Source organism: Vombatus ursinus, unplaced genomic scaffold (genome assembly GCF_900497805.2).
Source record: "Vombatus ursinus unplaced genomic scaffold, bare-nosed wombat genome assembly UNPS02014798.1, whole genome shotgun sequence".
In the NCBI taxonomy this organism is placed as follows: Eukaryota; Metazoa; Chordata; class Mammalia; order Diprotodontia; family Vombatidae; genus Vombatus; species Vombatus ursinus.
In genome coordinates, this window is record NW_020954576.1 from 31,528,509 (window position 1) to 31,541,183 (window position 12,675).

At 36.8% G+C, this 12,675-nt stretch overlaps 1 protein-coding gene across 1 annotated transcript in view; it reads left to right on the plus strand.

Moving 5' to 3' along the window:
* The window catches only part of LOC114049732 (rab3 GTPase-activating protein non-catalytic subunit), a 127,945-nt gene that overhangs the window by 67,298 nt on the left and 47,972 nt on the right, over window positions 1–12,675 (plus strand). The window contains exons 11-14 of the mRNA XM_027871118.1: window positions 1,706–1,785; window positions 1,890–1,979; window positions 4,805–4,944; window positions 10,283–10,499. Coding sequence (XP_027726919.1) covers window positions 1,706–1,785; window positions 1,890–1,979; window positions 4,805–4,944; window positions 10,283–10,499 — 527 coding nt within the window. The remainder of the gene's footprint in view (window positions 1–1,705; window positions 1,786–1,889; window positions 1,980–4,804; window positions 4,945–10,282; window positions 10,500–12,675) is intronic.

Below are 12,675 nucleotides of genomic sequence, written 5' to 3' on the forward strand. Positions count from 1 at the left end.
TATTTCTCACTTCTTGAGAGATGATGATAGTTTCTGCTGTTTGAAGCTTCAAAGGCTCTATGGGGTTCAGTGCCATGGGCAGGACTGGTAGATATCATAGAATTGTGAGTTTTCTAAATTTTGTAGTTGAGCAAGGGATGCCTATGGAGTGGTGTAAGAGAAGAGGCAGAAAGAAAATGATATATCTGTGTGACTCTCTAACTCTGCTTTCCATGTTTGTTTGGTGTTTTCAGCTTCCCTACTTTTGTGTTCCTTACAGTGATGCTTTACATTTTTTAGGGGGAAAAGGTTGTTTTAGTTAGTTTTAGAAAAGAAATCAGATTTATAGGTCAGTGTGTGTTACATTGGTAACTTTGTGTAATTATAACTTTCCTTTCATTGGGATACAGTTTATATTTTAAGTGGTCTTAGTCAGACAAACATGATATATCTTTTACTTCTTGGACCATTTTCATAAACTTCTTATATTTAAAAGATGTGGTTAGTTCAGAATATATTTTTGACTCTAAAACAACATTTCTTTAAAAAAAAAAAAAAACCAAAACACTAGAGATGTAATTTCATTGGTAGAGGGAATTTCCAGTGAAGAAACTTCCTATTTCCCTCCAACTTGGAAAATTGCCTGTGGCACCAAGGGATTGGTTTCTTAATTTCCCCAGAATTGCACACCCATTTTGTTTGACAGAAACAGTACTTGAACAGCAGGGTTAAAAGAAGTTAATGTATTTTAAAAAACTGATCTATCAAAATTACTTAGTAATGGAACCGATACTGAAATTAAGGTCTCAGTGCCTTTTCCTCGACATCTCAGTTGCTAAAACACTTCTGTTTTTTGATGTCCTCAAGTTTCTGATAGCTAACTTGCATGTCCTTATGTCATTTGTACTTTTCATTGCCTAAATTTCGTACCTGAATTGTAATACCTTCCTGGGTAAACAGACAATAAGCTTCAGAATTGATCATAACCCACAAGCAATTTGAGAGAAAGAACATTTGCTTGTGTTTTTTTTTATTATTATCATTATTTTTAGGCAGTTGGGGTTAAGTGACGTGCCCAGGGTCACACAACTAGCATGTGTCATGTGTTTGGTCTGAGGTCAGATTTGAACTCAGGTAACTCCTGACTCCAAGGCCAGTGCTCAATCCACTGCGCCACCTAGCTGCCCCTGAGAAGGAACATTTGCAAGGAGAGAGAAAGTAGACTTTCAAAAGAGCAAATTCTAGCTCCTATGACTTCTGAACTTTATCTCTTTTTTAAGGTTGTTAAAATTTTGGCTGAGAGGTCAGATTTGGCACCACTTTTCCTTTCTCATGTAAAAAACAACCTCAAAATACTTTAAACTTTTATGAGATCTAGTTAAGTGAAGATGGTGAATCTAATAGTGCTTTTAAAAGGGGGGGGGACCCGATTTTGGAAGGGAAAAAAGAAAGAGTGGACTTTTTCCTGATAATGTACTCTTAAAAAGTAAATTTTACTTTGGAAATTAGGTTCCCTCTTAAAGTAAAACTCTAATTGTGTGTTGAGGTGAGCTGTGCATTTTTATTAGAGTAGATTTGACCAGTCTTCCAAAATTCTTCAAATTTATATTATTTTGAAAAGACTTTTTTCTTTTATCTAGTGCCAGGTTTTTTATGCAAGGATGGTTATCTTTTTCTTATTTGTTTTCTTAGGTATAAAATTTGTGTTCTTTTGTTATTTCCTTAGGGAAGTTCACAGCCGTTGCTGTCTCATGTTGCTTTAGCAGTTGCAAGTAAACTGACTTCTGCATTATTTAATGCTGCAAGGTAATGGGATTCAGAATAACTTCACATACACTTAGCTTTGTTTTAAGACTGCATTTCAATGTTTTAGAATCATTAGTGTTATTCTTAATTCATTTTGTTTCAAGTGGCTGGCTTGGTTGGAAGAGTAAGCATGAAGAGGAAGCTATTCAGAAGCAGAAACCAAAAGTTGAACCAGCAACACCATTAGCTGTAAGGCAAGTCTGATATGTAGTTTTTAAAAATATTTTTTATAATTTCAATTTGACTGTTGAATTTTGTAATTTTTGTAAATTTCCAGTTCATTTCTCATTGGTTGTCCATCAGTCTGCTTATTCTTTAGAGCTGTTAGGATACCAACTGAAATATTTACTTTTTTCTCTCTTTGTTGTAATATAAAATGAGTCCAGTAAAAACCATTGAATTCCTTTCTTTAAAAAGTTATAATAGCATGTCACTAAGAGAAGCAACATGGCCTTAGAGTTAGGAAGACCTGAGTTCTAACGTTGTATCTGATTCATACTGTATGACCATGCACAAATTGTGTGACCATGGGCAAGCCACTTTAACCCTTTAATGGCCGAGAAACTCTTAAAACTGTAAGGCACTGTTAAAGTTGTCAATTTGCATTGGTGCAGAGAGTTTTCTCACTAGGAGAAAACCTCCACACTGGTGAAATAACATCTGAAACAACAATAACACATATAGCTACTTTGGACAAGATTTAATTCATTTGTTTAAATATTAACAATAGAATCAAAGCATAAGTGTTAAAGATATGTGAGCATGTATCAGAGAGTCAACTTGTGTTGGCCTGGAATACATTAGTAATATTCCAGATTAGTCTGTGTATTATGCCTCTGTTTTTATTTTCTGCTTATTTACTATTGAATAAGAGAGTCAGGAAAGAAAATACCATTTAAATTAGATTTCTTTCTCTTTAGTAGATCCTTCTTAAGAACTATTATTTAAAGTTTATTTAGTGCATCAACTTTGAGAACCAGGAAGGATACCAAAAAAATTAATGAAATATTCATTAGTTACCTGAAATGTGAAAGGTGCTACTCTAAGGACCCTTAAATTCTTCTTTGAGCTTAAGTTGCCACATCTATACAATGTGGCTCCTATTTGCCCTGCTTGTTTCAGAGGATTGTTTTATGGAAAGGACTTTGTAAACCTTCAAGTATTAGAGAAATGTGAGGTGATGATGATGATTCTAAATATAGTTGTAACATAGACCCTACTCTCAAGGAGTTTACAATCTAATGGGGAAGAGGGCAGTGATCACAAGTAACTATATTATAATGGAAGAAGTATAGAGCTTGAGAGATTCAGGCCAAGTTCTGTGAACAGTTTGAGGATCATTTTCACCCGGGGGGAAAAGGTGGTGAAGGGAAGAGCTTCAGGGAGGAGATGGCACCGAGTTGTGTGTTGAAGGAATGGAGGGATTTCTACAGGCGGGCATCGTCAGCAGAGTAGGGCGGAACCGTTCGAGGCATTGAGGACTGTATGAACAAATGCATAGAGATCTGAGAGGGAAGAACGGGAACCGAAAATGAAGGACATTCTAGTTGGAATAAGAGATGAAATTAGGAAAGCAGACTGGATTTAGATCATGGAAAGTCTTGGATTCTGGAACCAAGAATTCATACTTTATTCCATAGGCAATGAGGAACCACTGATGGGTGTCACGGCCAGAAGAGTACATTAGGAAAATTATATAGGCAATGATGTGAAGGCTAGATTGGAGAAAGTGTAGCATGCAAATAGGAGATGTATTTAAGTGGCTAATTATAATGGTCTAAAAATATTCAAGGGCATGAACAAGGGCAGTTATAGTGGAATGGAGAGAAGGGAGGAATGCTGGAGATATTGTGGAGAAAGAAAGACAGGTCTTGGCAACTGATTGGATGTGTATTATGATGGAAAGAGAAGAGTCAGATTACTTTAAGATTATATGACTGGGTGACTAGGAGAATAGTGGGTTCTTTAAGAGAAATAAAGACTGAGGGTAGGTTAGACAATAATTTAGTAAGAAACATACTGGTGTGGTAGAACTTTTAGGAAGAAATATCCATTAGGCAGTTGAAAATAGGGAGCTGGGCCTGTGGAGGAAGGTTGGAGATGAAGAGAGAGATTGGAAGTCATTTACACAAGAATAATAATTAAAGCCATAGTAGTGGATGAAATTACTAAGAGAGAAAGTGTAGAGAGAAAAAAAGGGAAGACAAGGCAAAAATTACATTTGAGGGGTTAGAGGAGAATGAGGAACAAACAAGTAAGACAGAAGGCATAGCTGGACTTCTGAGGAAACAAAATAGATGTGACAAAGTTTATGCATCGACACTCACACACTGTACTCTTAGGAGACCCCTCAGTCCCTCACTAAGAGATTATTTACTCTTAAGTGATATATAAATCTGACAAGAATGGCTATCTGCTTTCCAGGTCTTTAGCAAATTCAAAGGGAGAAGACTCTTCATTACAGGTAGGCATATTGGCAACTAAAGGGAATGACAAGTAACAGCATGAAAGTAAGGAAGGAGACAGAAAAAGTAGTAGACATATGAATGAAAAAAGCATAGCAGCCTAGTGCCATTTTGTGTGCATACCTCAAATAGGCCATGACAGTATATGAGTGTAAAATAATTGTAATGTTGATTCCAAATCATAAAAAAAATGACAGATTGTCTTCACTCAGCTTTATTTACAGAAGGCAGGGAAGTGAGGCTACATTTTAGAAAGATTTTAATTCAGATTTAAATAAATAGTTTTGATGTTTAAAGAGGTAAATGCTCAATTATTTTGAAAACTCACCTATCCAGAACAGCTCATTTTCTTATTCCAGATGGCCAATTTATAGCCCAAAACTCTTTATTAGAAAACATTCATCTTTGATCAGCCCACAAAAATGAATATTAATTTGAAGCAAGTTTCGTTTTTTAAAAGTTGAAACAAATACACTCTTTTGTTTAAATGTTTAATGATTTTTTCCTACTTCACAAGATTGTGATATGTTTTTGTGTTTTCTTTTTAATATCAGATTTGGGCTTCCTGATTCAAGGCGCCATGGTGAAAGCATATGTCTCTCTCCATGTAACACACTAGCAGCAGTAACTGACGATTTTGGCAGAGTTATTTTATTAGATGTGGCAAGGGGACTTGCAATTCGCATGTGGAAAGGTACTACCTTGGATAAATCTAGGGGCTTCTTTCTGAATTTCACTATTTGAACAGATATTTTCCCTTTCCTCCAGCTGGCTAAAACATTTTGTAATGATTTTGAAAATACTTTGTTGTATTTTAATTTTGATTTTATTTTAAAGATCAACATGGTAACCACTGTAGAACTGAAATATTATTGGATCTGTTTTCCATAGCTTAATTATACATAATACGTGAATCTATGTAGTATGTAGTGTATCTATGATGACACCAATTCATAAATTCCCTTCACCAATGATGATTGTGACTTAATCATATATAAACATATACTCATACACAATAGAGGAAGAGCACTGGAGTCAAAAGAACCTGAGTTAAAGTCCCACCTGCTACATATACTAAATATATGACCATGGACAAATCACTTAATTTTTAATGCCCCTTGGCAATGCTCTAAGGCTATTTAGTTAACAAAAGAGTACCTGATTTGCCTCAATGGAGGGATTTCCATATTAATTAAATCAAAACTAAAACATTAATCTGTCTGATTATTTCAATTGATAATATGCTAGACAGTCTCTTTTTAGGCCAATCATAGTTAACTCACTCCTGCAAATAAAATACTTTTATAATCTAGCAAAGAAGTTTGTCTCTGACTTTGGTACCAAAAGACTACTTGTAAATAATGCCCATTACAAAGGGTTAGAGATAGTTTGAATATCCTTAATAATCCATTATAGATGAGTCAAAGTTTTACTAAGTTATTTTTGAACGTATTTGTTTATGCACTTGTTGAAATAACAGACTATAAGTTTCTGACTTCATATGTAAACCTGCATTTTTCATTTGTTCAATCAGCAAGCATTGTATTATATGTATATTGTATTATATGGCAAGCATTGAAGATGCAAAGAAAAAATGAAATACTCAGATCTCTCAAGATGTTTACATTCTCTTGAGAAGAACAACATATATTTATGTAAGTGCATGAAGTACACTCTAATTTCTTGGGAGAGACACTAGCAATTGGAGTGATTAGGAAACTAGACCTCATGTATGAGGGACCATTTCAGTTGGGCTTTGAAGGAAAACATTGATTCTAAGAGAGGGAAGTGAGAAGTACATATCAGGTGTGGGGGATAACCCATATAAAGGCATGTAGATTCAAATGAAATGACATAAATTAGAAATAGGAAGAAGATCCATTTGCTTAAGCTGGTGTGTATGAAGGGAAGTAGTTTATAGTAAGATTGGATTGGAGCCCTGTTATAAAGAACTTTTAGTGCTGAATAAAGGAATTTATATTTGATCCTAGAGTAACAATGAACAGTTGGAACTTCTTGAGCAGTAAAGTGACAGTTTCAAACATTTGCCCTAGAAATATCATTTTGACAGCTATGTGGAGGACCAAGAGGAGAGGAGAGAGATTTTTGGCAGGGAAATCAATTAGGAAATTATCACAATAACCCTTGGCTATGGGTGATGGGGGCTTGAGCTAGTTGGTTGTAGTAGTGTGAATGGATAGAAGGGTGATTCTGCTGTGAAAGATGTTTTGAAGTAGAATCAGCAAGAATTGGCAACTACTGGTGAATGAGAAATTGAGGACAGATGACTCAGGCTTCAAATCTGAATGACTAGAAAGATGATGGTACCCTTAACAATGGCACATTTCAACATTTCAAGTGTCTGTGATTTTATGGTGTGAGTGCTTCCTCTGCTGTCACAGATCTCATCCCCTCCTTAGTTTTATCATTGGTCTTTGTGAATTGCTCAGCCCAATCTTTGAATGATGAGCTTCTCTGAACCAAACTGAGATGGCCCTTAAATAACAGGAGTACAGCCTACTCCTGGGCCTATACCTGAAGCTTTTCTCACTTGGTAGGATCTACCAGTGCCAGAGCTCATGATAACCTGAGGGCTGTGAAGGCCTCAGAGAGCCTTCTTGCCTTGATGAGGCACCAAAGAAGAAAGCCTTTAAGTGGAGGGGTACATACACATTTTTTGGTATTCTTTTTATTTATTTATTTATTTATTGGTTGTATTCTTAATATCTTATGTTCTATTACATCCCAATAAGATTATAAACATGTCTTATGTTGCTGTTATGCCTTTTACAGATCTAGATATCTGTCAGCACAAGAAAAATCTCTGATTTTGCTAATGCAGGAAAACCTTACATCAATGCAAGTCACAGTCCAATTTTCCTATCTTAGAGAGTTGCCAGAGTCTCAGAGAGGTTAAATAACTTTTGCAGCATCACACTATGAGTTAATGAGTGTCAGAGATTAAGTTTGATCAATTAAGTCTCCCTGACTTGAAGTCTAGCAGTCTATTCATTCTGTCACTATGCCTCTCTACTATAGTAGTCACTTAATAAATACTTACTAAATTAAATTGATTTGCATTGAGTGAAATCATGCTTTATAGGTCAAAAACAAGCCTTATCCTTTTGTTTATTCATTCTGGGTAGCACCAAACTTACCAGGTGGCACACAAGATTAAGAAATACTTGCTTACATTTTCCTTTTACTAGGTGAGTTCAGTGTTCATAACAGAACATTTTCATAATTCTTTTGTAATTCAGTTTTTGTTTTGTTTTAACAATCTTTTGTATAGAACCTGGTAAAAGACTTCTAAGTAGTGTTAGCTCTTAGTTCTCCCTGTCTTTATACTTATACTTCAAAGAAGTCAAATAGATGAATGAGATGTTTGTTTAACAAATATTTATGAAATACATACTATGTGTAAGGCACTATGAGGAACACAGAGTTGTGTAAGACAAGATCCCTGCCTTCTAAAAGCTCTATGGTATAATAAGGAAGATAGCTTCGTTATTATATTCATAGCTTGCTATAGATTGAAGTAATAGAAAGATAGATAGGTAGATATCATTTATCAAGGGCTTACTATATGTCAGGAACTGTGGTAAGGGCTGGTAATACAAATAAAACAATCAAAACAGTTTCTGCCCTCCAGTTGCTTAATAGCTAATAGGGGGAAGACAGTATATAAAGGGAAGCTGAGAAATGGGGGTGAAGCTGGGTACCATGTGCAATGGCATAGTTTGGAGCTGGTAGCTAGGAAGTGAAGTAGAAGCGTGATTCTTAAGGCAAAGTACATCTATTAGAGCCTTATTAGCTTCCTTCGAGCTAGTAGCCAAGAATGGCATATTGTTGTGTAGTCATTTCAGTCATATTTGACTCTTTGTGACCCATTTTGGGGTTTTCTTGGCAAAGATAGTGGAGTGGTTTGCCATTTCCTTCTTTATAGTTGAGTAAATTGAGGCAAACAGGGTTAAGTGACTTGCCCAGGGTCACTGTCCAAGGCCAGATTTGAACTTAGGAAGCTAGGTCTTCCTGACTCCAGGCCCTGCACTCTATCCACTGTGCCACCTAGCTGCCCAAGAATGCTATAAGAGTGATATAAGTGAAGAGAAGCTCAAAAGAGAGAAAGAGGTCCTAGACCGGGGAGGGGGGACCAGTATTGACTGAGACAAGTAACAGTCTGCTGAAACTCCCAACAAGAAACAAATTGACAGACTCACACTTGGGCCAGGAATTTGCAGAACTCAGACCAGAGCAGTGAACAGACTTCCCCTTGGATCACACTACTTTGAAAGCACTGAAAGCTTGCAGGGACCCATGTGGAACTGTGAAAGTAGCAGATGGATATAAGAAGACAGAAACTCAGACCAAACATCCCCTTCAGAAATATGCAGACCCTCTATTAACATAGCGCAGCATTAACATAAAGTCCAAAGTCAAGAAGAAAGCTGGAAGAATGAGCAAACAAAAAAAGAACCAAAAAATATAGAGCTATTGTGGTGATGGGGGAAGCTCAAGACAACAAACACAGAAGAAAAGAATGCTTTGAAAACTTACAAAGCCTCCGATTAAAATGCAGCTGGGACACAGGTCCGTTGAGAATTCCTTGAAGAGTTAAAGCAAGAGGTAAGGAGCTAAAAATTTATTTTAAAAACCAGTTGAGAGTAGTAAGGGAAAGAATGGAAAAACAAGCAAGGGCTAGGGAAGGAATGTATAAAAATAGCATTAACAGTTTGGAAAAAGAGGTACAAAACCTTACTGAAGAAAATCTGAAGAAAAATAACTCCTCTTAGAAAATTAGAATTGGCCATATGGAAACTAGTGCCTGTATAAGATATCAGGAAATAATAAAACAAAGCCAAAAAAGAAAGAAAGAAAGAAAGAAAACTTGAACTATCTCAGAAAAAACAATTGACCTGGAAAACAAATAGAGGAAAAAATAATTTAAGAATCACTGGACTTCCTGAAAACCATAAACAAAAAAAGAACTTAGTCATCATATTGCAAGTAATTACAAAAGAAAACTGTCCTAATATCTTAGAACCAGAGTACAAAGTGGAAATTGAAAGAATCTGTCAGTCACCTCCTGAAAGAAACACCAAAATGAAAATTCCCATGAATATTATAACCAAAATCTGGAACTCCTAGGCCAAGGAAAAAATACTGCAAGCAACCAGGAAGAAAGCTTTCAAATACCAAGGAGTCAGAATCAGGATCACTCAAGATTTAGCAGCCATCTCTATAAAAAAACAGAGGACGTAGAATATATATTTCAGAAGACAAGGGATCTAGTTTTACAACCAAAAATCATACCCAACAAAACTGAGTATAATCATTCAGGGGGAAAAATGAATCTTTAATGAAATAGAGGACTTCAAGACATTCTTAATGAAAAGATCAAAGCTGAGTAGAAAATTTGACATACAAACACGCGAGTCAAGAGAGGCATAAAGGGCTAAAAACTCCAGGTCCCTCAACGAATTCTTATGTGGCATGAACTTGAGGCTCTTTACCTCTAAACCCTCATCAGTGTAACTTCTAAAAGGTGCCACCCAAAACTAAATGCAGAGCTCCAGATGTGGTCCTACCAAGGTCAAATACAACAGGACTGTTAGAGACACATAGCTTCTCTTAGTGTGGCTAACACACCATTAGCTTTTCTGGTTGATAAATTTTTTTTTATTTCAATTTTTCCATTGACCAATGGAGAGAAAGATAACTTCTGAGTGGGCTCTTAGGCAAGGTTACAGGGAAGATGTGGCATTTGAGCTGGGCCTTAATGTATATAGAAAGAAGAGTTAAATTCTTATAAGGATTCACAGAATCATAAAATCTTAGAGTTAGAAAGATCATTCAGTCAGCCTTTCATGCAGTGCAGGAATCTCAACATTCTATTCTTGTCCTTTTTATAAAATCATCAAATACTTAACAAATAACAATTCCATGAATCTAATAGAGAGAATGTTTTAACTAAAATTATGGAAACCAGTACGTTTAGATAAAATTATTTCATCTCTTCCTCTTTTTCTAAGGCTACCGGGATGCCCAAATTGGATGGATCCAAATTGTAGAAGACCTTCATGAAAGAGATTCAGAAAAGATGGATTTTTCTCCCTTTGGAAATACACAAGGTCCAAGCAGAGTGGCTCAATTTCTTGTGATCTATGCTCCAAGGAGGGGGATTCTGGAAGTGTGGAGCACTCAACAGGGCCCCAGAGTGGGAGCTTTTAATGTGGGGAAACATTGTAGGTGAGTAACACAACTTATTTTGCTGATTGAAAAGAAATATTTTAAATTAAGAAAAAAGGTTCAGTTATCCCTTCCATGTTGCAGCTGTCCCCATTGAGGTTTCAATATACAGCAGGTTGGCATAAGAAATTAAATGGGAATTTTTTGAGTTTTGAGGAAGCTTCAGATGACAAATGAAGGCCAGCAGAAGACACAGAGTCCATGACTAAATACTTAACCCAAATTTTGCAATAAGGTACTGTAAACACCCCATAAAAGAAAAAGAAAAAATTCAGACTTCTTCTCTGGTACAAAGGGAGAGCCAAAAATTTTACATGGATTTTCCAAATTGTGGGGGTGCCATGCCCTTAACCCCTGCGTTGTGGAAGAAATAACTGTACTTACAGGTTCCTTGAGATAAAGAGATGATGTTAATTCTTTAATACTGGGTTCTCAGTAAGTCTTTGGAAATTGATTGGTTGTTCTCACTGGCATTTTGGCCTGAGGCACATGGAAAATACCATGGCCAAAAATTACTGCTGCGATCTAATCTTACTTTTTTCCCCCTATGTGAATGGCAATTTATTTTGTGTCAGTGATTAGAATTCCATTAAAGCCTCTGTAGGAGTTATGACCGGAATGGTCATTTCCAGCCATGCTGCTTTCATCATGGCTTGCTGGAGTAACTTTTCAATACAAAAGGTTTATATTGAGCACTTATTTTGATAGGTATCCCCAAATCCCTGTCACACTGTTTTATACTTTGTGGGTGTTCAGTAACAGTGACTGTTTGACAGGTTAATTACAGAATAACAAAGAAGATAAACATGGCTGTTTGCATAAGGCTGATTCAAATTTAAGTTCATTTATTATGTTATCTAAAGTAGTGAGAGTTTCAGTGACTTGCCTAGAGGGATATAGCTCATATGAATTATAAGTTGCAAAGAAAGTGCCAACTGCATTGGTAGAGGTCATTTCCTTATTCTGAAGCTCACTGTGCTAATGAAATCACAGGTCCAGTTCATTTCCTTTCCCTTAGTCTCTTCTTTCTTCTGTCCTTCAGTTTCATAATCTGAAATGCTATGAGATTCTCAAAGGATTGAAGTATTGTTAGGCATCATCCATCCAATCCAGTAACCAGAACAGATTATGTGCCAGGCACTGTGCTAAGCGCTGTGAATCCCATCCCCCCCCCCCCCCCCAAAAAAAAAAGAAGAAAGAAAGATAGTCTTGGCCCTCAAGGAGATTACATTCTAATGAGGAAAACAACATATGAAAGAAACTGAAAAGTGTGTATGGTGGTGGTGGGTGGAGAACGACCCACACCGTAGCATGGTAGGAAGACCTAAAGTCAGAGGGGCAGCCTGGAGTAGAGTGGAGATGCAGCTGGCTGAGGCGTCCTTTTCAATATAGAGCTTCTAGGAAGAGAAAGAGCCAACTGTTTTCCAGGGTAAAGTTTTTGTGGCATGGTAGAGAAAGACCAGAGACAGGAGTTCAGCTTGAAGAGGAATGGAGGAATGTTTCAGAATCACTGAATTTCGGAGCTGGAAGACAACCTCACATTTTCTTAAAATGTAGGTCTGACCACGTCACTACTCCAGATGTTGCCTTTTACCTTCCTTTTTTTTTTTTGTCATTTAAAGCTCTTCACAGTCTGACCTTTTTCTACTTTTCCAGTCTTCTTATACTTGACACCCCAACACACAAAGTATAATCTAGCCATACTGCCCTATTTGCTGTTCCTTAACCATGACATTCTCTCTCCTCTCTCCATGCCTTTGTATTGGCTGTACCCCAGGCCTGAAATGCTCTTCCCCCTCATCTCTGCCCCTTAGAATTCTGGGCTTCCTTCAAGATTCTGCTCAAATCCTGTCTTCAGCAGGTCTTTCCTGGTTTTCCCAGCTGCTCGAACCTCCCCCCTCTAAGGTTACTAACTTCCTTTTATTGTGTTGGTGATTTTCTAGCTGTCTTCACATCGTACATTCTGCTTTTGGCCTATCATTCTCATCTCTTTCCTACCAGAACCTGGATAAGGCTCATGAGTCACCCAGCTTTAAAAGGGCAACTTTTGCCTTGTCTTGCCAGGGCCCAAGTCTCTGTCCGTTTCCTGGCCATCTCCATATCATGCCTTCTAATCTTTTGCCATTATCCTCATTTTCCTTTTTTCTCCCCCTTAAAATTTTTCTTTTCGTTTTAT